The sequence below is a fragment of the Cherax quadricarinatus genome, chromosome 32 (genome assembly GCF_038502225.1).
Source record: "Cherax quadricarinatus isolate ZL_2023a chromosome 32, ASM3850222v1, whole genome shotgun sequence".
Classification (NCBI taxonomy): domain Eukaryota; kingdom Metazoa; phylum Arthropoda; class Malacostraca; order Decapoda; family Parastacidae; genus Cherax; species Cherax quadricarinatus.
Window position 1 is genome coordinate 36,648,898 of NC_091323.1, and position 24,605 is coordinate 36,673,502.

Consider the following 24,605-nt stretch of genomic DNA (forward strand, 5'->3'; position numbering starts at 1 on the left):
CCAGTTGTGGAAGCTACTGTGTCATTGGGGAAGTCCATGGGGTTGGAGGTTTGTGGCGAGGATGTGGAAGAGCTGGTGCAGAATAACAATGAAGAACTAACCACTGCAGAGCTGCAAGAGCTTGAGGTGCAACAGTAACAGGTCACAGCTCAGGAATGTGCTTCAGAGCAGGAGGAAGAGAGACGGAGGAAGTTACCTTCATCTAGGATGAAGGAAATGTGTACAATGTTTACAAAGGTGCAAGCATTTATGGATGAATTTTATCCTGGCACAGCTGTTGCAAGCCATATTGGCAACATGTACACTGACACTCTTGTGTCCCATTATAGGGAAATCCTAAGGGCATGTGAGAAACAGAGCACTCTAGACAGATATTTTGTCTGACAGGGGTCCAGCGACTCTCAAGCTGGTCCTAGTGGCATTAAAAATCCAAGAAGGGAGGTAACCCCAGCAAAGGACTTGGTACCTGAAGTCTTTATGGAAGGGGATTCCCCTTCCAAACAATAGAACACCTGAATCTCCCTTGCTCTTGGCTCATCACTCATCAACAACTCCACAATAAAGGTAAGTGGCTTTTAATTACTGTTTATTTTGCATGTACCATTTGTTTCTGTGTAGGGAAATGTATATTTCATGTAAAAAACGTTATTTTGTTTAATACTTTTGGGTGTCTGGAACGGATTAATTCTATTTCCATTATTTCTTATGGGGAAAATTAATTCGACTAACGGCTAATTTGACTAAAGGCTAGCTCTATGGAACGGATTAAAGTTACACAAATAACCCGCACATAAAAGACAGAAGCTTACGACGACGTTTCGGTCCGACTTGGACCATTGACAAAGTCACACTAACAGAGGTGGAGCAGGACGGCTATATATAGGCAGGAAGAGGTGGAGGTAGTAGTAGTAGTAGTAGTAGTACAAGAATTGTATATAATACCGACAGGATGAAATGACACATGCACAACACCTGGGCATCCCCACTGTAGACGTTTCGCCATCCAGCCAGCCACTGGATGGCGAAACGTCCACAACAAAGACAACCAGACGCTGCACATCGTCGTAAGCTTCTGTCTTTTATGTGCGGGTTATTTGTGTATCGTTCCAGTCACGGTATTGTGCCTTTTTGTTATTTACGGATTAAAGTTGTTGGTTGAGGGTCCACTACCCAAATCACTGAAAACAAAAAATAATTACATATATGATAGGACATCAAATAATTCTGTAACTACAAATTCACTTTTCCAACAATAACACACTCCTCTATATTCTTTGGAATAGAGAGATGGAAGGCAATATAACTGAGACCAACCTGTTTCGGAAGATCTCCTGGGTTATCTCCTGGTAAAACACGCGAGGTATAGGCAGAATTAACACTAATAGAATGAATCAGGAGCTCCGCAACATGATGTGGAAGCGATTCATATTTTGGTGTTGTCTTGTGGTCTTCACCGCATATGTATGACTGAACCACCGTCATGCGGTTAGTGGTGAGAGTGCCAGTCTTGTCAGAACAAATGGCAGTAGCATTACCCATAGTCTCGCAGGCATCTAGATGGCGCACCAAGTTGTTGTCCTTCATCATTTTCTACAGTACATAAATCATATTACATGATTAACAAAAGATTCATATGCCCAAAATACAGTTTAAGTTAAAATGATGCCAACAAATGCTTTTAGAACAGCAGTCTTTTATCTGGACAATATTTTACTCACAGATGAGCTTACCAAGTCTTGATTTGAAGCTCACCTGCAAGCTTAACAAGTGTGGATGTAAACCTCACCTGCAAGCTTACCAAGTGTGGATGTAAACCTCACCTGCAAGCTTATTAAGTCAGGATTAAAAGCTCACCTGCAAGTTTATCAAGTCAGAATTTAAAGCTCACCTGCAAGCTTACCAAGTTAGGATTTAAAGCTCAAATGCAAGCTTATCAAGTCATGATTTAAAGCTCACCTGCAAGCTTACCAAGTCAGGATTTAAAGCTCACATGCCAGCTTACCAAGTTAGGATTTAAAGCTCACCTGTGAACACAATATTCTCCTAATAAACACTTGCTTTATTATAAGAGTCAGTACTACCAAGACCAAATAAATATGTACACATCTTGTAAAGGATTACTTAAGAACCAAACTGTAACCTTATTACCAAAGCAATCCATGAAAGTGCCCATACAAGAAATTTATGTACATACAGAAATTTTATAATGCATTTTATCATAAAATATACAAATCTAACGTGTCCTGCCAAGAACAGACCAAATCATTTTTGTCATATAATATATTTTAACAATCTTTCATATTTATACATAATTTTTTTTTTTTCAACAAACCGGCCATATCCCACCAATGCAGGGTGGCCCAAAAAGAAAAACGAAAGTTTTTCTTTTTAAATTTAGTAATACAGTGGACCCCCGCATAACGATTACCTCCGAATGTGACCAATTATGTAAGTGTATTTATGTAAGTGCGTTTGTACGTGTATGTTTGGGGGTCTGAAATGGACTAATCTACTTCACAATATTTCTTATGGGAACAAATTCGGTCAGTACTGGCACCTGAACATACTTCTGGAGTGAAAAAATATCGTTAACCGGGGGTCCACTGTATATACAGGAGAAGGGGGTTACTAGCCCCTTGCTCCCGGCACCCTAGTCACCTCACACAAAACACATGGCTTAAGGAGGAAGAATTCTGTTCCACCTCCCCACGGAGACAAGAGAAAATAAACAAGAACTAGAACTAGAAAGAAAATAGCAGAAAACCCAGAGGAGTGTGTATATATATGCTTGTATATGTATGTGTAGTGTGACCTAAGTGTAAGTACAAGTAGCAAGACGTACCTGCAATCTTGCATATTTATGAGACAGACAAAAGACACCAGCAATCCTATCATGTAAAACAATTACAGGCTTTCATTTTACACTCACTTGGCAGGACGGTAGTACCTCCCTGGGTGGTTGCTGTCTACCAACCTACTACCTAGGTTATACAGAATTATTGCTTAAAAATTATTATAACAATGCTCATCATCTTTGTTTTAAACTTACAGTTTAAATAAATTCTTATTATCTGCATAACTAATTAGAATTAAATATGGTAGTACTGTGCTAAGTCTTAGGTTTGGTCTTCCCGAAATACTCTGTATATAACTATGAGGACTTCTCAGAAAATATACAAAATACTATTCATTCAATCTTATACATTTTTAAAACTAAAATTTTTAATTTTTATTATTATTACTATATTTTTACATCAACAGGTGTCTCCCACCAAGGTGGAGGCAGGCCTGCCTAACATAAGTTGCACTGGCTTAGATGACAGATTGTGATGGGTGTAGTGAGTGAGCATCATAACGGAAGGCTTGTCTACTGTGGAATGATCTGGCTCAGGGCAACTTATGGCAGCTATATATTTTTTTTTTTTTTTGTTTAGGAAAATGGTAAACCTGTAAGGGTCATATAACACCTGGGAAATAGATAAAAAAAAAAACTCTGCCTACTAACTCTTTTCTAAGATTGCAATTCTTTTAATAAAATAATTTAAAAAACATTGTTTTTGTCGTATCAAACGTGATTTTTCGAACTTGCCTTTGACATCCATAATTTTTTTTCTAATTACTCTTTTCTTTTTTCACTTAATTATACTACTGCTTGTTACTGTTTTGTCCTAGTGACTCACGGCCACGCTAGCTGGAGATTCGTCTGTAAAAACTTGCATTTGTGGTCACAGTGGTGCCTATGCTAACCTTCCTATGGTGTAGAAATATACCTAGTTGGATGAATCTTATTGTGGCTAATGCGACGGTCTGGAGTTTTGAGACTCTCTGACCGCGGGTTTAAATCCCGCCCGTGGTATGGTTTGTCCTAGTGCTTATTTTATTCAAGTGGATACCTGCTGGTGAAGTGAAAGTATTATGTGGTTTGACTTACAAACAGCTAGTGGCATCTTGAGAGTAGTGCCTTCTACTCTGACTGTTTTATTGTCCTGAGATCTAGGCAGCAGTAGTGAGTATTCCTCTCACTGTTATAATTCTGTACATTTTATAACACTTTACTAATCTGGTTGTTTCCCTGGTTTACCTTGGCTTTTGTAATGATAACATTAATTTCACTGCAACTTCTTAACCTGATCTTTTATTTTTGTTTCCAGTTGTAACACACAATTGTCTTGTATGGCAACACCTTCCCAAGTAACAACACTTAGTTTAAGGGTGCCAAATAAACTTGGCATTATCAATATGTTTTTAAAGCTTTCCACTTTTATATTAAGGATAATACATTACTGTAGTACTGAACTACCTAGAATTTTTTCAAAAAATCAGTCTAAAAAAGGAGCATTGTTTTGAACATGCTCCTTAGGTAGTGGAACAGAAATAATGCAAAAAATGTGACAAAAACACAGAGAAGCATGACTTACCTTTACAGAATAAGCAAGTGATAGAGTAACAGCAAGTGGAAGACCCTCCGGCACTGCTACTACCAACACAGTCACACCAATGATGAAGAACTTGACAAAATGGTTAGCATAAAATGGAGACCAGGGTTTGTCTTCTACAACAAAAGTTTGTACGCAGAAACGGACTATCAGAATCACAACTGTTAACACAGCAATAAAAGAACCTGAAAAAGGGACACTTTAGTAACATTTTTTAATAAACTTTATAAAAATATATTCAAACATTTTATTTTCTTATGTAAAGCATTTAAATATGCTCATTTGTAATTTTTTAAATAAATTAACAAAAGAAAATCAATCTGTAAGAAAAACATTTAGAAAGAATGTCACAATATACACTCAGTGGCCACTTTATTAGATACATCTGTACACCTGTTCATTACTGCAAATACTATATCTAATCAGCCAATCACATGGCAGCACCTCAATGCCTAAAAGCATGCAGACATGGTCAAGAGGTTCAGCTGTTGTTAAGACCAAACCTCAGAATGGGGAAGAAAAATGATGTAAGTGACTTTGACCGTGGAATGATTGTTGGTGCCAGACAAATGGGGTGGTTTGAGTATTTCAGAAACTGCTGATCTGGGATTTTCACGCACAACAGTCTCTAGAGTTTACAGAGAATGGTGGGAAAAACACAAAACATCTATTGAACGGCAGTTCTGTGGGAGAAACCACCTTGTTAATGCGAGAGGTCAGTGGAGAATGGTCAGACTGGTTCAAGCTGACAGGAAGGTGACAGTAACTCAAATAACCATGCATTACAATAGTGGTATGCAGAAGAGTGTCTCTGAACGCACATGTCCAACCTTGAAGTGGATGGGCTACAGCAGCAGAAGACCACACCGGGTTCCATTCCTGTCAGCTAAAAACAGGAAACTAAGGCTACAGTGGGCACAGGCTCACCAAAACTGGACAGTTGAAGATTGGAAAAGCATCGCCTGATCTGACGAATTGCAACATCTGTACTGACATGCAGATGGTATAGTCAGAATTTGGTGTAAACAACACGAATCCATGGATCCATCCTGCCTCGTGTCAATGGTTCAGGCTGGTGGTGGTGGTGGTGGTGGTGTAATGGTGTGGGGAATGTTTTCCTGGGACACATTAATCTCCATAATATCAACTGAGCATCATTTAAACGCCACAGCCAACCTGAGTATTATTGCGAACCATGTGCATCCCTTCATGACCACAGTCTACCCATCTTCCAATAGCTACTTCCAGAAGGATAACATGCCATGTCACAAAGCACATTATCTCAAGCTGGTTCTATGAACTGACAGTGAGTTCAGTGTACTCCAATGGCCTCCACAGTTACCAGATCTCAATCCAATAGAGCACCTTTGGGATGTGGTGGAATGGGAGATTCACAGTATAAATGCACAAGAGACTAATCTGTAGCAACTGCGTGATGCTATCATGTCAATACGGACCAGAATCTTTAAGGAATGTTTCCAGCACCTTGTTGAATCCATGCCACAAAATATTCAGGTTGTTCTGGGGGCAAAGGGAAGGCCTCTACCCAGTAGTAGAAGGGTGTACCTAATTAAGAGGCCACCGAGTGTAAAAGACTCATTAAGAGCAGTAAGTCATGATATGATTCTGTAGTACAAACTTAGCTCACAAAGGAAAAAAACAATAACACATAATAAAGTAGAGCATACAAAGATGCTCCCAAATTTTACTACTCAGAATAATAGCAACTTCGAATTAATGTAATGAAGGAGCCTTGTGGGTTTGTAGGCAGGATAACCAGGTGGTATTCCTACACCTCTTACTAACCATGACACATTCATACAATTTATGGTCATTAAGGTGTGAAATCCTAAGTTTCTCTTAATTCTGTTCAACTTGCAAAAAATTCAGAGCCTTAATATCACCTTTCTGTCTATAGGCTATTTAATGTAGTGCACAGAAGAAACTCCAAAATATTTTTTTAATGAAACAGCTCTCTCTAGCTAAGGCAGGTGACCCAAAGCAGAAAATGCATTCACCATCATTCATTCAATCGCTGTCTTTTCAGAAGTGTGCTGATATCACAGTCAAATTACTACCTCTGACTGAAACATCCCCACCCTTCCTCCAGAGTGTAGGCACTGCTCTTCCATCACCAAGATTCAAGTCCAACTAGCCAGTTTCCCAGAATTACCTTAATCATACTCCAACAGCACATCCATTAATTAAAAACCACTTGTCACCGTTCAATTCTGTCTAATATATTCACACAGTTCATCTCCTTTTATAATCTTTAATGTAATTACAGTATATAGTTATTGGTAAAATTACTAACAATACATCACATAAAAAGACACAAAAGCAACTAGTGAGATATTTATTACAGCTACATTTAGTTTGTTTTGTAAAGCTTCTGGTAAGCTAAGCTAAACATAGCAGTCTTAACCCTTAAACGGTCCAAACGTATATATACGTTCACGCGTGTAGCGCCCCAAACGTATATATACATTTTATTTTTCATTCGTTCAAAATTAGCGCGATAGGCCTGAGTCGCCTAGACATGAGAGAATGGGTGTGCGCAGTATACAAAAAATCTGGGACGCCTGGGTACCACATGGTAGGACCAGTTACATTCAGCTCCATCCTGGGTCAACATCATGGCACATCCTCGTGATTCACTCACGCCTCGTCGTATTAACACTACTATTCGAGGAAAGTGATAGAGATCGTGAGTTTAGTGGATTTGACACCAATGGGGCCAGTAATATTCAAGGAATTAGTGAAAATATCGACGATAACCCAGATGACCCCCAGCCCATCACCTCTGGGGTAGCGACACCTGTCCTAGAGCCAAGCACCTCTGGGGTAGCCAGTGTGGCCACATCAGACCCTAGGCCAAGCACTTCTGGGGTGGCCAGTGTGGCCACAGAAGACCCTGGGCCAAGCACCTCTGGAGTGGCAAGTGTTACCCATAGGCAACTTCGCAAGAGGAAACTATCATTTTCCCGGTGTTTTAGTAGTGATAGTGAAAGTGATGTAAGTGATGATGAGATTGATTTTATGCCAATTGAGGATTCGTCTAGTGATAGTGATGTTCATTATTCACCAGTGAAACGTACTTTTAGGCGTCGTTATCTACGTTCAGGCAGTGTGCCATATGCAATCCCCAAGGGTCGTGGCAGGTCACGATCCAAAACCCCGGCCACTGATAGTGAAAGTGATCACGAAGGGGAGTATGTGGGGATGGAGGAAGTAGTGGTGGGTGGCATGGTGCCTGGACCACATGGCGCAGTGGGTGGACAGACAAAGGACCGCTCGGCACCCCCTCAACCATGTGCTGCCTCCACTCCTCTCCCTCCTCCTCCTCCTCCTGCCCTCCCTCGCCCCATGCCACAGGTCCACCCTGCACCATGTGATCGTGAGTGGAACTGGACACAAAGTATATTCGTGCCACAGCCTTGTGATTTTGATGGTAGTGGAAGTGGTATCCAGCCAGAATGTCCCATAACGAATGAGTCTACAGAGTTAGACTATTTCCAGTTGTACTTTGACGAGCCTATAATGAATTTGATAGTGACTCAAACAAACATTTATTACCAATACAACAACACAACAGAGGTTGGAGAATCGTCACGGCTGCACAGGTGGAAAGACACAACAGTGGCTGAAATGTATTTATTCCTTGCCACTGTCATGCTTATGCCACATATCTATAAGAACAATATACGTAATTAATGGTCTACAGACCACTTCATCAGTACTCCAGTTTTCCATGACCTCCTTCCCTGCAACAGATTCACTCTGTTGCTACGAATGTTGCACTTCACAGACAGAAATACGCCAGACAGAAATGACCTAAGTGTACCGCTCACCCTTTTCCCCTCATCAATTCTATGATTCACCTCATCTTTCATAGACCCATCCGCTGACACGTCCACTCCCAAATATCTGAATACATTCACCTCCTCCATACTCTCTCCCTCCAATCTGATATCCAATCTTTCATCACAAAATCCGGGAAGTGTTTACATATTTGAAGCAGAAATTCAGTGTATACTTTTATCCCTTCAAGAACATTGTTGTTGATGAGTCCTTGATTCTGTTCAAGGGACGCCTGTCATTCAAGCAATATATACTGAGCAAACGTAATTGCTTTGGTATAAAACTTTTTGTTACGTGTGACTATGAGAGTGGTCTTGTGTTGGATGTAATTGTATACACAGGGAAAAACACACTCGATGATGACAGAAGGATGTTGGACATTTCCGGTGATGTTGTTCGCAGGATGATGGAACCATACCTTGGCAAGGGCCATACATTGTACACAGACAACTGGTATACAAGCCCTATGATTGCTGATTTCCTATGTGTGAACAATACTGATATATGTGGAACAGTGAGAAGGAATAGGAAACATATGCCAAGGTGAAGTGCAAGCGTTTCATGCTAATGACATCATGGCACTGACGTGGCATGACAAACGAGACGTGACATTGCTATCAACCATCCACAGAAACGAGATGGTACAAACAGACAGACTGAGCAAGTTCAACAACGAACCTACTGTGAAGCCACTTGCTGTCTTGGACTATACGAACAACATGCGACTAGTTGACAAGTGTGACATGATGATAGGGTTTGTTGACTGTGTGCGTAGGAGTCGCAATTGGTATATAAAACTGTTTTTTCACCTTGTAGATATTGCAGTGCTCAATGCATTCAATATGTACGAAGTAAAGACTGGAAAACGACAACGTTTTGCAGATTTCTCTCTGAATCTCGTCAAACAGATAGCAAGAAAGTATGGTACCACACCTGTACCTTCCCCCCAACAGCGACCTGTCACACCACAACCTGTCCCCCAACCACAGCCAGTGGGGGAAGTGCCAGACCGAATCACTCCTAACTGTCACTATCTGGTACCAATACCACCTACCCAAAAGAAGAAGAATGCCCAGAAAAAGTGTATTGTGTGTGCTACCACCAAAAAACGACCCCAACAGCGGAAGGACACACGATTCGTGTGTCACCAGTATGGGGTGGCACTCTGTATGAATCCATGCTTCATGGAGTATCATACAGTTGTGGAGTTCTAGAAACATAAGTGGGACATGTAAATACTTGTATATAGTTGTAGATAATAATGTGTGATTCAGCCAGGTGTGCAAAATAACCTGTCAGTGTGTACATGTGTGTTTATGACAATATGATAAAAATTTTGTATGTAATATTGGTGTATAAATAAAAATTGGCATTGATATCAAATGACTTACTATGAAACATAATTATCATATCATGAAAACCAAGAAAATGAAAAAAAAAAAAATGGAAGAAAATGGTAAATATGTTGAATTTCTGCAAGCAGCAGTGATCCATGTTGCCGTCAGGTGATCGCCAAGTGCCAACTTCGCAGCCTCATACCTCGGTAAGTACTGACCCTAATTTTTTTTTATGCTAAAACGCTTAAAAAAAATATGCTCTTTTTTTCTATATAAAAAAAAAGATTTTTTTTTTTTTTCAAAATATTCGGGGCGCTGCGCGAGTGAACGTATATATAAGTTTGGACCATTTAAGGGTTAAATGTCTCAGTAGCTCCTTGTGTACATTTACTTAACATTAAAAGTAGCCATTGTGTTTCCTCTTTTCCTCACATTACCTAAAAATAATATCCAATGCTTTCTGCTTTTCTTTATTACAAATATATTTTTTTCTGCTTTGGGAGACCTTTCATGGTTAATATTTGGGCTTTCTCTAGCTTATCCATACATTTAATAAGTGAAGACACTGCTGCATATTCAAATTTTGATTTAGTAAATCCTGTGAACAGCTTTTCAGCCCTTCTGTATTTCTCCTATTTTAAAATTTGCCAATGTTTACGGGAGTTTCTATTTCATTTATCTAAGTGTTTTCAGTGATAATCTCAGTGTTGGTGGTTGTTCTTAACTAGTTTCCAGATTAGTCTTTTGTGAGGAGCTCTGTTGAAAGTCTTCTTAAAACCTAAATAAATGTAATTTGCTGCAACATACAAACATGACAGAGCAGAATGAAGGTGAAACATTCCATGGATAACCAAGACTAATTTACCTTTGAACACATCAGCCCTCTACTTCAGAATAGTTAAAGATGTTCACATATGCCAATGTTCATAAAGAAAACAACAAAATAACAAGCTCAATATTAACTTGTGTCAATGTTAATATTACAGTGATCTTAAAAATATATTTTTTTAATACTTTAAACAGTTCAAGAAAAATACAATAGTAAGTTAACACAAACTATTAGCTTACCAGCATAACCAATTTGAATAGCCAACTTGGTTAGCTTTGCTTGTAGCACAGACTTCTCCTGACTACCTCCCCCTGATGGTCTGTGTGCTTCCCCCTCATCCTCATCCTCTTTTGAATGTTTATTATTTCTTACATCTCCATCGGCATTTGCAGAATTGGCCGTTATATGGTGGGAGTTGCCCGTTACAGCAGCAGCCTCACCGTCCCCTTGCTTGTCTGTAAATCACGACAACATTAAGTAGGTATTGCCACTTACTTTGAGAGCTTCATCAGACAATTCCCAAAGGAAGCAATAATGACAGTGAATGATTACTGTTGAGAGAAAATATTAAGTCAACAATGATAAACATTTTGAATTCAAGTCTAATAATCATGCAGTAACATTAACATTTCTTTTTATCTTGAACTCTATTATTACTCAAAAGCCAATACTGTACTATAATTGGTTTCATTTTATTTTTCATAGAAAAACATTAGGCACTGAACTTTGCCAAAACAATGACTCATATACCTTTTAAGCACAGTTATAACTTAGCAAAGCCATTTTACATAAAGAATACTGCATCAGCAGAATCTACCACAACAACAATTCAGCAACATACAAAGACATTACGAACAGCGAGGCCAGAAAATTAAAAATTACCTACAGTACTATAATATAAATTTAACATTGTCTTGGCAAGGACACATTGTATAAAAATAGAAAACACTGATACCCAAACAGTAACATCAAACACACAAAACAGTCAATTGTATAGATGGGACACGATAAAAGTGGATGAAAATAAATGACAAAACATATCCTGAAAAGAAAAAACAGGTAGCAGGAGGATGTGAAATACTAAAGCCAGTAGAGCCATACTAGGATTGGCGTCAATCAACTCTTCGCCCGAGTCGCCCTTCTTCTGTTTTTTCCGCTGCTTTTTGGCCTCTGTTTTGGGGCACAAGCGGTGATTGATGATGATGATGGATTCGGAAGGCAACAACGGTAGTGGTTGGTTGGTTGGTCAGGGTTACATGCAAAAAAAAGATGTTGAAAATAATAAAATCATTAGTACTAGGTAGGATATACAAATCAAATCCATAAGCTTTAAGTAGCAGAGGTAAGAAAAGTACTAAAATTATTTAGGAACCTGGTTAGAGGAGTACTTGAGAACAGACTTAACCACAACTGAGTCAGTATGGGTTATAAAAAAAAACTTCATAACAGGAGCTTAGCACAGATTAATCAAATTAGTATAGAACTCTAGATGCACAGTATATCCTCTGGCAATTCCTCATATAATGTACTTGTGTACTATTTTTAAATTGATTACAAACCTTATACAGTACCTTCAACTTTGAAATGCAATATAAAGTTTAACTGCAGAACAACACAATTCTGACCTCCTGATATGACTATGAGAGCTACTGACACTATTCAGTCAAAGATGAATAGCTCTCAGTTGGCTTTAACAATAATATAAAGCTTTCTCTTTGAAATTCTACAGCTGCAATAAAGCCTGACTACAATTGTGAAAGATAGTCCTCCCTCACTGAACCATATACAAGTTCCAGCAACAATAGTTAGTGCAGTAGCTAATAGAAACTCAACAGTGTTACGTAATTTGTTACTTTGAAATAAAAATGGAATAATATTAATTCAAGATTACTATAACTAAGTAAATCATAAATTACTAAGTTTATCTCAAGAAAATGTTGCCATCCCTAAGCTAATACTCAAATTGAATACACTACAGTAATTTTTAATTATAAAATCTAATAACTGGCTTTACTAACATGCCTAATCTATATTCATTCTCATTTAAAAAAACTTTTGCTATAAATCTGTCAAGTGCAACATGCATACTTATGCCAGGGGTGAAATTCAAAAAAAGATGGTATCAGGTGAGTGGCTATTTCAGTGATGTGAAGAAAGAGACTTATCAGAAAATTATTAAATATTAACAGCAATAATAATTTGCATACCATGGCTATGATGTGGCAAAAATCTGACAGCCCGAGTTTCATTGGAGTGTAACGAATGTGTATAATTCTCATCCAAAAACATACCACTGAAAAAACTTTTTGATCTTAGATAATTCAAATTATATTTGTTATGTTTTGTTCCACAATGAAGCTCAGTACTATCACCTCAACAACTACAAACCTAGACATAACTAGCCACTAGCCACAGAAGATATGTTATTAAAAAAGCTTCAAACACAAGTAACAGTCATCTCAGGGTAGTAGTACCTTTTTTTCGTTTCTTTGCTTCAACTTGCTCTTCATCTGCTGCAGCTCCTAGTAAAGTGAAAATGATGCCAGCTTGAGAATTGACACCAACAGCTGTGACCAACATCTTCCCACTACCTTCCATCACATGTGTCCCTGTTCCAAGTAAAAAGAAATTTAAATTTGGGGGGATTAAGAAATTTTAATACTCTACATACCATATTTTCTGGCATATAGCACGACTCACAAAATTGTAATAACATACACAAATAACCCGCACATAAAAGAGAGAAGCTTACGACAACGATGTGCGGGTTATTTGTGTATCGTTCCAGTCACGGTATTGTGCCTTTTTTTGTTATTTGTAATAACATGATTGCAAAAAAATCACGGTACAGGTGGGGCTTGAACTTGTGGCAAGTGAGTTGTAAAACTCCAGGCTTTAATCAATGCCATCGTTAGTCGAGTGTCCACTGTATAATGCTGTTTCATGTGTATGTTTATTTACCGTTGAAACAGCTTGTACACTGGCCACAACAATGATTTTATGCTGTTGCAACAAGCTGCCCACGACAATGATTTTCTAACTAATACATGTATTAATATGTGGCTTTGTTGTTTATTTAACCCTTAACTGTGGGATATATGTTAAAAACTTCCTATGTGTGGGAAGATTTAAAAAAAAAATCTTATATAATGAGTAGGTTGGTAGACAGCAACCACCCAGGGAAGTACTACCGTCCTGCCAGATGACTGTGAAACAGAAACCTGTAACTGTTTTGCATGATGGTAGGATTGCTGGTTTCTTTTTCTGTCTCATAAACACGCTAGATAACAGGGATATCTTGCTACTCCTACTTACACTTTGGTCACACTTCACAGACACGCACATGCATATATATATATACATACATCTAGGTTTTTCTCCTTTTTCTAAATAGCTCTTGTTCTTCTTTATTTCTTCTATTGTCCATGGGGAAGTGGAAAAGAATCTTTCCTCCGTAAGCCATGCGTGTTGTATGAGGCGACTAAAATGCCGGGAGCAATGGGCTAGTAACCCCTTCTCCTGTAGACATTTACTAAAAAAGAGAAGAAAAACTTTATAAAACTGGGATGCTTAAATGTGCGTGGATGTAGTGCGGATGACAAGAAATAGATGATTGCTGATGTTATGAATGAAAAGAAGTTGGATGTCCTGGCCCTAAGCGAAACAAAGCTGAAGGGGGTAGGGGGGGTAAAGGAGGTTTTGTGTGCAAGGGGCTTGGACTTCCAGCAGGCATGCGTGAGCGTGTTTGATAGGAGTGAATGGAGACAAATGGTTTTTAATACTTGACATGCTGTTGGAGTGTGAGCAGTTTAAAACTGTAGTGTAAAGCACCCTTCTGGCAAGACAGTGATGGAGTGAATGATGGTGAAAGTTTTCCTTTTTCGGGCCACCCTGCCTTGGTGGGAATCGGCCAGTGTGATAATAAAAAAAAATAAAGACTAAAATGAGTAGAATATGATGAAAACTTACAATTTTATGGTATGGTATGTTGAAGTTGGAGAAAAAATGATTACTCATTGGCAACAGCGGCGTAAATGCGCCAGCGATATGTACATTTTACAATTTATTGGCACCAAGATATGATTGCTTTTATTTTCTTAATTGTTTTTAATGTTTAACACTATGTGCACTAGTTTCTTATGATATTAGATGTGTTTGATGGTGTTGTAGAACTTCAAACATGCAAAAATGTTTAGCCTGACATTGCTACACTTGGAACAGATGGTATAATTGTAGTTATTATCTTCTTTTACTATTTTGGTCTTCTAATGCTATGTGAAGGAATACTTATAATATTACAACTGTTTCAGTGTAATACTCCTCTAGACATGAAAATTATGTACATTATTTGACTTTCCTAGGTTATCCTGGGTTACATATACGTACTTTAGTGTGTTTTGTGGCTGAATTCCACCGTTATTATCATGAAATTGTGATAAACCTGGAATGAATAAGTCATCGTTGAGCCACCTGCACACCCTATTTGCTGGTAGGGAAGCAGGTGGCAGAACAACAGCTCCTGGTTCATTGTTTACTTCTGCTAGTGAGGTATACTAGTACATTGTACTTACAGTCATCACCTGAGTAGTTAAGCATGATACAGTGTGGGCCCTCCTGGCTTCAGATTTTTTTTTCAAATGTATGAATAGTGGAAGACCCAAATTGTTGTGCTAAGGTCAAATATATTGGCAGATGGTAGATTTGTGGGTACAAAAAATTCTGCACACTAGTATGTCAGACACACAGACAACACCTGTGTATTAGTACGTCGGATACATTTTACGGGTTGATGAATTAACATAGAGCAGCGCATTGTGACAACAACAGCTGAACAAAACACAAAGTACTACAGAAACTTAAAAGGAAAGAGTAGGCAAGCTGGTTCCAAGATGAGAGGTGCAAAACAAGAATCTATGTTGCAGGGAAAAATTGTAGCTACTGCTTTCTGCACATGTCAATGTCAACATTTTAAGACAATACTGTATTAACCTCATTCCTAATACATTATGTACCCATCATTTCTTTTCACATGATGAATTTACATATACACCTACCATCCAACTTACGACCGAGTTCGGTTCCGAGAAACCAGTCGTAAGTCGAAATGGACGTAAGTCGAACTTTACTACTGAATATCAACATCACATTTTTGTAATGACTTTATTTTATTGTTTTATTTTGGTATTTCATGTTTTACTTTACTTTTTATGCTGTTAGTACTGTATTTTATACTGTAGGGTTTAGGATAAACACTGTGTACAACACAAATAGTTGTTTATTTCCCAGCAATTTGGCATAAAAAACAGTCGTAAGTCAAGCAGGTCGTAAGTCGGATGGTAGGTGTATTTACAAAACTTTGTGATGAGCAAAGTGGTTAACACTTTAATATGGTAACCTTTTAGTTTATTACACATATAAAACAACATACACTTCCTCATATTGAAAACTTACTATAAAATACTACAAGAAAAGAAACATCTGCCTTTGCTAAAATTAATTAGCCCTACTTTAGACAAAAGGAAGGTTATAATTAGGAAGAATGTATATATACCTGAGAGCAGCATTGGATCAGTGTCGGTCCCTTTCTTAACATGGTCCGACTCTCCTGTTAGAGATGACTCGTCAATCTTCAAGTCATTACTTTGTATCAAAATGCCATCAGTTGGTAACAAATCACCATACTTTATCTGAAAGAATAAAAATATGAAACTGTGCTTACAAACATTCAATAAAAAGTCAACAGCATCTTAAAAAGTACAATAAGTAAACCCTCAATTTAAAGGACTAACAGGGATGAGCGAGCGGGTGGTCAATAATGATAACTGTCATGGACAGAGATGGAGTGTTTTGATATCACTGTAGCAATAACACACACTTCCATAAACAATGGGCTTTGTATGTTGTTTCCAAATCTATTTATCCCATATTTCCAGAGTCCACTAAATTAAGAGTTTACCATACTGTACGACATTTTTGTTTTTACCATATTGACCGTTTCTCACTTAGGTATGGTGACCCAAAGAATCAAACACATTTTGCCATCACACATTCAACAGCCATGCTGCAAAGAGTGCATGAATATCAATTCAAACCTTCCAAAGTGCCACATCTCATCCAGTCTTCTAAACAGTGGCACTGTACTTCTAACCTCCAGAACTAGTCTGGCTAAGTCTTCCAGTGACATTTTATAACACACAATTTTTAAGGGTCTCCATTATACTTTGTATAGTTTTCTGTTATTTCAACATTTCATTATCACAATTTATCTTGTTTTTAGAGGTAATTAGCTAGTAACAGTATTAAGTGGATATGCTTATACAACATGTATTCTAAGTCGATTTGTGAGGCATTAGTGTTTTTTTTTCTTGTGGCTAACACTTCTTTGTATTGTCTAAGAAACATTCTGGAATATTCAACACAAGTAACATAACTTAGCCAGCATGCCTGGTGATAGAGAATGACTATATTTCTAGTGCTTACTGAATCCTTAACTAATGTTCATTTGCTAATGGATATCACATGTTACTAAATTTGTTATACACCATAGAGTGATAATGGACAACTAAATTTTTTGGGTGGCTTATGTGCATTCTTTAATCTTTGTGTGTGTGTCTTGTGCTATATGTTAGCTCTGCCTGGTGCTTCCTAGACTGGGTGGCACCACTGCCTCTCTCTCTGTCTCTGCTGGCATGAGGCTGCAACACCTCACTAGCTGATCTGAGATTTTTTTCCATCTCATTTTCCAATTTCCTTATATTGAAAGCTCCTGATGAAGTGCTGGAGACAGCATGAAAGGCCTAGAGTTATATAACCCCCATTGTGGAGTTGTTGTATTTTTTATCACTTGTTTGAGATTGCAAACATACACTCACGCTGGCATGCACTCACATGCATATACACAAGCACGCACACACATGCACGCACACACATGCATGCACGCGCACACATGCACACGCACAGGGAGGCCTAGTGGCCAGTAATGATGACTGGTAAACACAAGATTGTTCTGCTGTGACTGTAACTATAATGAACAATTCTACAACCAATGGACTTTGCTGTTTTCAAATGGACAGACTCAGTAGATTTTGTCCCATATTTCCAAAGTCCATTATATCAAAGTCAATTATATTGAGGGTTTACTGTAGATATTTATATTTATGAAACAATTTTTTATATTCCACTAGTATTACTCCTAGTTTATGTCTTCCCGTAATACTTTACATAACTATGGGATTTAAATGAAAAACAATTTGTATAAAGCAATCTTTGTAACACACATGTATCTTCTTGGAACTTACTATAATTATTATTATTATTATTATTATTAATTATTATTATTATTATTAGTTATACAGCTGAAGCCTTTACTGAAGTCGCCACACATTACAATATTACTGTGGCATCTGTGACTGTTTTCAAGGGTTATTTTATCCTCACTGCCTGGCCTAAGGCCCTGCTTTCTTGTTACTTGCCTCACTTGACCAGGCTGTTACTGCTAGCAGTTTACATATCCATCACAGCCTGACTGATCTTGCACTTAAGAGCATAAAACACATTCAAAGCACTCAACAGATTGGAAGAGGAATGTCAGAAGATCTCTTGTTCAAGAATCACAAACGTTACTATCACAGCTGCAAGGAAAATGATAGGCTCGATAACAAAAACTTTCAAAACAAGAGATACCAAGCCAATGATGATAAGCCTTAGTAAACTTGTACTGTTTAGACTAGAATATTTTTGTAAACTAACTTCCCATTCTAAGGCAGAAGAAACTGCAAATCTGGAAAAATACTGGAGAGAACATTCACTGCCCATATCAATTCAAACACTGGGAATTATTTAAGTCCCTTAATTAAACTGTACTCCCTGGAATGCAGATGAGAAAAATGTATCAATATTTATACTGGGAAAACAGTGAAAGGGCTTGTTCAAAATATGCCCACTGAAATTACTCCCTATAAGAGTGGGAGGCTAGACAGACAGTGCAAATTATCCCAGTAAAAAGTAGGGATCAAATAAGTAAATTAAGCAATAATGCAATCAGTATAGAGGCTTCAATGTTTCTAAACACCCTTCCTATAAATTTAGAATGAATTACTAGCAGGCCCCTAGCTGTCTACAAGAGGGAATTTGATAGGCTCCTCTAGGTAATTCCTTATCAGCTAGGCTGTGTTTACATGGGACTGCATGCAGCTTTCACCAACAGCTTGGGGATGATGCTGCAGTGACAGTGAGCTGTGAATCAGTCAAGAAGTAGTCATCAAACTGGTAGGTAGACCACTGTATATCAAATCTATTTGGCTACTTTATCAGTTACTGATATACAAGAAGGAAATGGATGGAGAAACTGTATTTATGTAGACTTTCAAGAAAGCTTTTTGTCTTATCTAGAAATTACAAAACATAGGAGATATATATAAATCTTGCAGTGGATGAGAGATTTTGTTTGAAAGCAAAATGCCAACAGTGATACATGAGGAATAATGCCCTCATAGGGTAGTCACCAGCAGGGTGTCAAAAGAATTAGTGCTTTCCCTCAATCAAGTTTCTGATTTATATAAATGACTTGCGAGAAAGAATACAAAAAATATATGAACGTGTTTGTGGATGACACAAAGATCCCATGCCAAGCGAGAAATAAAAATGACTGTGGTGTATATAAACAAAATGATAATGTAAATGGAATAAATATGTAAGTACTGGAAAGAAAGATCTTACATTATTCAAATATGAGGGTAGATGGGATGGAATCAGGCATAAGAAGTTTTCGTGATTTACAGAGCTTTGACCTTTGAGGTCATTCAAAGCTCTTCTCAATAAAAAAGTTAATACTCTAAGTATGCACATTTACAATCTAAAGATCAAAGCTCACATTAAAAAAAAAGAAAAAAAAAAAAGACACATTAAGGAGCACAGAGGAAAAAAATAATCTCACATGAAGTTAAAATAACATCAAAATCATGCAAAAGAAAGAGATACAAGAGGAAAGAAAAAATGTGATGAGAGGTGTGCAATGAAGAAATTCTGTGATAGCTCCTTTTTATATATATAAAGAAAGCCCTTTGTTCTAAAAAAAAAAGTGTAATTTAGAGAGATGATGTCTCTAATTTATAAAAATAAACAGCAAGTAGACTCTTACTTGGCAAATATCACCGACAACAATATCTCCCACTCCAATCTGCTGAACTTCTCCTCCACGAATAACAGAAAATTTGTGCTCCCCCTCAATGCGGCTTTGTAGGCCCCGAAATTGTTTTTCTTTTGTGTAGTCATTAAAGGCAGTGACAAATACAACAACTGCCACAGAAATAAGAATGGCCACACCCTCAATCCATCCAGCTTCTTCCTCACCCTCATCGTGGCCACCAACTGCAAGGAGAAACTTGTTAAACTAATTCTCATTACCCAACATTAGTCTCTATGTCTATACACTATTAAAAGTATAAAAGTTAAATTCATTCTGAAGCTGAACATGATAATAATGATATCTGAAATCTGTATGTTGGAGTACTGCAATATGTATGCACATTTAAATGTATAACTGGGAACTGTTTACTGTACACCAGAATTCTTATTTATACAAACAACAGTAGGGCTCAGTACACACAGTACACAAAAAACATTCTTTAGTCATCACATGTATGTATGTACAATATGTATGTGTGCATACACACTCTCACTCCTTACCACTTTTTCCCTTCCCTCTCTTCCACCCTATCATTCCTCTTTCTTTCTCTCTCCCTTTCCCCTTTACTCCCCTCCTGTTTTTTCCCCCTCCTATCACTTCCCCACTTCTCTTATGCCTGCATGCTCACGTACATTTGCATACATACACACACACACACACATGCACACACACACACACACGCACACACGCACACACACGCACACACGCACACACGCACACACACGCACACACATGCACACACACACACACGCACACACGCACACATGTGCACACACGCACACACTGTATGGAACCTCTTAAGAAACTGGAGAAGTGCAAAAGTATGCAACAAAGACTATTTCCAGAGCTAAGGGGGTTATGAACTACAGAGAGAGGATAAAGGAATTGACTGTAACAACCCTGAAGGAAAGATGGACCAGGGGACACATGATAACATACAAAATACTGAGAGGAATTGATTAGGGCAAACAGGGACAAGCCATTTGAGGAGTGGGAAACAGGTACTCGGGGGCACAGCTGAAACTTAAAGACACAGACGAGTCACAAGGATGTCAGGAAGTATTTCTTCAGTCTCAGGGTGGTCAGGAAGTTGAATGACCTCGCCAAAAAAGTGGTGGAGGCAAACTTCATATATAGTTATAAAAATAGGTACGATAGGATTCACAAGGCTGGGAGAGTGAATCTAGCAAGTGGCAAGGTGAGAGGCCAGGCATGGAGCTGCAACTCAACCCCTGAAACCACATATAAGTGAGCAAACACACACATACACACAAAGAAAGTTTTGCTTGTTTCATCATTTCATTTCTGCTGTGCTATGAGCAAATAGTATCACTATTAATAGCACTCACTCACTAATGCAATAATAGGTAGCATCCTCATATTCTTAGTGATTTTCTCTAACTTTGTCATCTTTTCATTCACTTGCAAATTGAAGCATTCATTGACCCACTAAACTTTCAACACTTATTTACCATCACTCACTAAAAGAACAGGTTTTATTTAGGAAGATTACAAGACATATTTAATAAAGGTATCAGTTATAAACAAGATACTGTAGTTTATTTGAAATATTACATACTCTAACATCTACAATGGATATTACATAATTGGATCATACAATGAGGAACATTTACTGAGAACACGACTAGCGATGGCACGTAACATTGGCTCTGCTCCTTCTGCAACACCTCTCTTCACTACCCACATTACTCAAGCAGCAGTTCACCTCATTATCAATTTTAACATTGTCAAACATGAAATTTCTAAACACACATTTTTTTTATAAGTTTTAACACTGCTGAACACCTATCTACCTATAATTAAAGAGTCAGTTCACAGACTCAAACCAAGTTACTGCATGCATTATCTTCTCAAACACTGGGCTCAGAGCACATCCCTGCATATTTTGTGTTGTATGCCCAATACCAACACTTATATTTTCTGGAGAAATCTGCTTCCTGAAGAACAAAAGGGCAAAATACCGTGACTGGAACAATACATAAATAACCCGCACATAGGAGATAGAAGCTTATGACTGTGTTTTCGTCAGACTTGGACCATTTACAAAGTCACACAGTGTGACTTTGTAAATGGTCCAAGTCGGGTTATTTGTGTATTTTGCTTCCTGGTTTTGCCAAAATGTAAGAGAAATAGGTGTCTCTTGCTTGCATTCTAAAATATGAAACAAATAACCATGAATACAAAATGTAAGTAACATACGGTAAGCCCTCGCTTAATGTAATCAATACATTCTTAGAAACTGACTTTTAAGAGAAATGACATATAACAAAATCAATTTTACTACAGGCTAAATGATATAAACTTCAGGGATACACAGTGCACTTGTAGCACTCATTGCAGAAGGGTTAAATCAAGAAATAAATGCTTGCAAAGCCAAAAACTGTAATAAGCACCTTGCAATTGCAAAATGACCATGCAAACTCCACACACCCAGCAGCAGCCCTGGCTGAGAATCAACTCTTCTCATCAACGTTATAACAAAATGATGCTGAATGAAACGGCATTACGTGAGGGCTTACTGTGTTAAAATATACAAAACTAACATGCTGAGAGCACTGGCACTGGTGATTAGTATGAGCACTGTGTTAAATAACTAATACCTGTTAATACCTAGCAAGAGCAGCTGTATCAATCACTAGTAAAAGCAGCAGCATCAGTCACTAGTAAGAGCAGCTACATCAATCACTAGTAAGAGCAGCTGCATCACTAGTAAGAGCAGCAGAATCAATCACTAATAAGAGCAGCTGCATCAATCACTAATAAGAGCAGCTGCATCAATCACTAGTAAGAACAGCTGCATCAATCACTAGTAAGAGCAGCTACATCAATCACTAGTAAGAGCAGCTGCATCACTAGTAAAAGCAGCTGCATCACTAGTAAGAGCAGCAGCATCAATCACTAATAAGAGCAGCTGCATCAATCACTAGTAAGAACAGCTACATCAATCACTAGTAAGAGCAGCAGCATCACTAGTAAGAGCAGCTTCATCAATCACTAGTAAGAGCAGCAGCATCAATCACTAGTAAGAGCAGCTGCATCAATCACTAGTAAGAGCAGCTGAATCAATCACTAGTACGACCAGCTGCATCAATCACTAGTAAGAGCAACTGCATCACTAGTAAGAGCAGCAGCACCAATCATTAGTAAGAGCAGCAGCAGCACCAATCATTAGTAAGAGCAGCAGCAGCATCAATCACTAGTAAGAACAGCAGCACCAATCACTAGTAAGAGCAGCAGCATCAATTAGTAAAAGCAGCAGCATCAATCACTAGTAAGACCAGCTACATCAATCACTAGTAAGAGCAGCAGCATCAATCACTAGTAAGAGCAGCTGCATCAATCACCAGTAAGAGCAGCAGCATCAATCACTAGTAAGAGCAGCTGCATCAATCACTAGTAAGAGCAGCTGAATCAATTACTAGTAAGAGCAGCTGCATCAATCACTAGTAAGAGCAGCTGCATCAATCACTAGTAAGACCAGCTGAATCAATCACTAGTAAAACCAGCTGCATCAATCACCAGTAAGAGCAGCTGCATCAATCACTAGTAAGAGTAAATAACAAAAAGGCACAATACCGTGACTGGATCAGTCACTAGTTTCGGTCCGAAGAGTCAGCTGCCGAAACGTCAATTCATTAGTGTACAGTAAGAGTGGCTGCATCAGTCACTAGTAAGAGCAGCTGCATCAATCATTAGTGACAGCAGCTGCATCAATCACTAGTAAAAGCAGCAGCATCAATGACTAGTAAGAGCAGCAGCATCAATCACTAGTAAGAGCAGCTGCATCAATTACTAGTAAGAGCAGCTGCATCAATCACTAGTAAGAGCAGCTCCATCAATCACTAGTAAGAGCAGCTCCATCAATCACCAGTAAGAGCAGCTCCATCAATCACTAGTAAGAGCAGCTGCATCAGTCACTAGTGATAGCAAGTTCATCAGTCACCAATGAGAGTAACATCATCAATCATTAGTGAGAGCACTGGCATCAATAAATGGAGAGAAGTGGTGTCAATCACCAACAAGTATATCATCATGAATCACTAGTGAGGTATCCCAGATGGAGGATGACTCATGACTGCTCTATACAACTGCAATCCCTAAAGTATCAACCATCTAAGTCATGTGGCAACAGCAATGTAATGACATGCAACACATGACCATCTTCATGAATCTGATGACCATCTTCATGAATAACCATCACTTTTTCAACGTTAGTATCTGTTTTTGATATTGATGGACAACCAAAGCATTCATCATCCTTAGCTGATATTCGTCCTCCTCTGAATCAAGAAAATCACTCCAAATAATGTACCCGACCCACTGCTTCCTCGCCAAATACTGTTTTACTGACTTTAAAATAGAAAAACAAACGCACACACACAACCAGTTAAAGATTCCATTCTGTTACACATGAAATCGCAACAATGCACAGACAGCACTACAAAAAATGCTGTCTAACCTTAATGGAATCACCGACCACACAAATTTGCCACACTACTTCACAAAGGAGTGTACTACACAGCATGACCTACACTGCCACCATATTTCACCCAGGAAGCCTGTGAAAATTTGAACCCATGAACTTTTTGATAGAACCTTGTAAATGACAAAAATGAAAGACAGAGATAAAAATTCTATAGAGTTCAAAAAATTTACTCATGTATGTAGTGCATGAGATGTAAAGATGGAAACTATAGAGTTGGCTCTCTTGAAAGATAGATGAGGATGTTGTGGTTTAGAATATGTATTATGATGTCTATGTACTTTTTGTTAAACATCTATTAAATGAGTAATGGTGAATGTGTTTCTCTTTTCTGGGTCACCCTACTTTGGTGGGAAATGGCAATATGAGGTATTGTACCACGAAAATGCATAGTTTTACCATCAATCAAGATGAACTGCAATAAAATGTATAATGCAGTACTTAAAGAAAA

The 24,605-nt window shown here is 38.2% G+C and overlaps 1 protein-coding gene across 8 annotated transcripts in view; it reads right to left on the reverse strand.

Moving 5' to 3' along the window:
* Positions 1–1,215: 1,215 nt before the first annotated feature.
* Positions 1,216–24,605, reverse strand: part of LOC128690237 (plasma membrane calcium-transporting ATPase 3) — a 559,190-nt gene continuing 535,800 nt past the window's right edge. For 7 of the 8 annotated variants that reach the window (XM_070090714.1, XM_070090715.1, XM_070090717.1 and 4 more), the window contains 7 exons: positions 19,603–19,832; positions 16,015–16,150; positions 12,938–13,072; positions 11,565–11,633; positions 10,703–10,918; positions 4,419–4,621; positions 1,216–1,590 (listed from right to left, as the gene is read on the reverse strand). In XM_070090714.1, coding sequence (XP_069946815.1) covers positions 1,231–1,590; positions 4,419–4,621; positions 10,703–10,918; positions 11,565–11,633; positions 12,938–13,072; positions 16,015–16,150; positions 19,603–19,832 — 1,349 coding nt within the window. In that variant the 3' untranslated portion in view covers positions 1,216–1,230. The remainder of the gene's footprint in view (positions 1,591–4,418; positions 4,622–10,702; positions 10,919–11,564; positions 11,634–12,937; positions 13,073–16,014; positions 16,151–19,602; positions 19,833–24,605) is intronic. The other variant, XM_070090721.1, reaches the window with a different exon arrangement.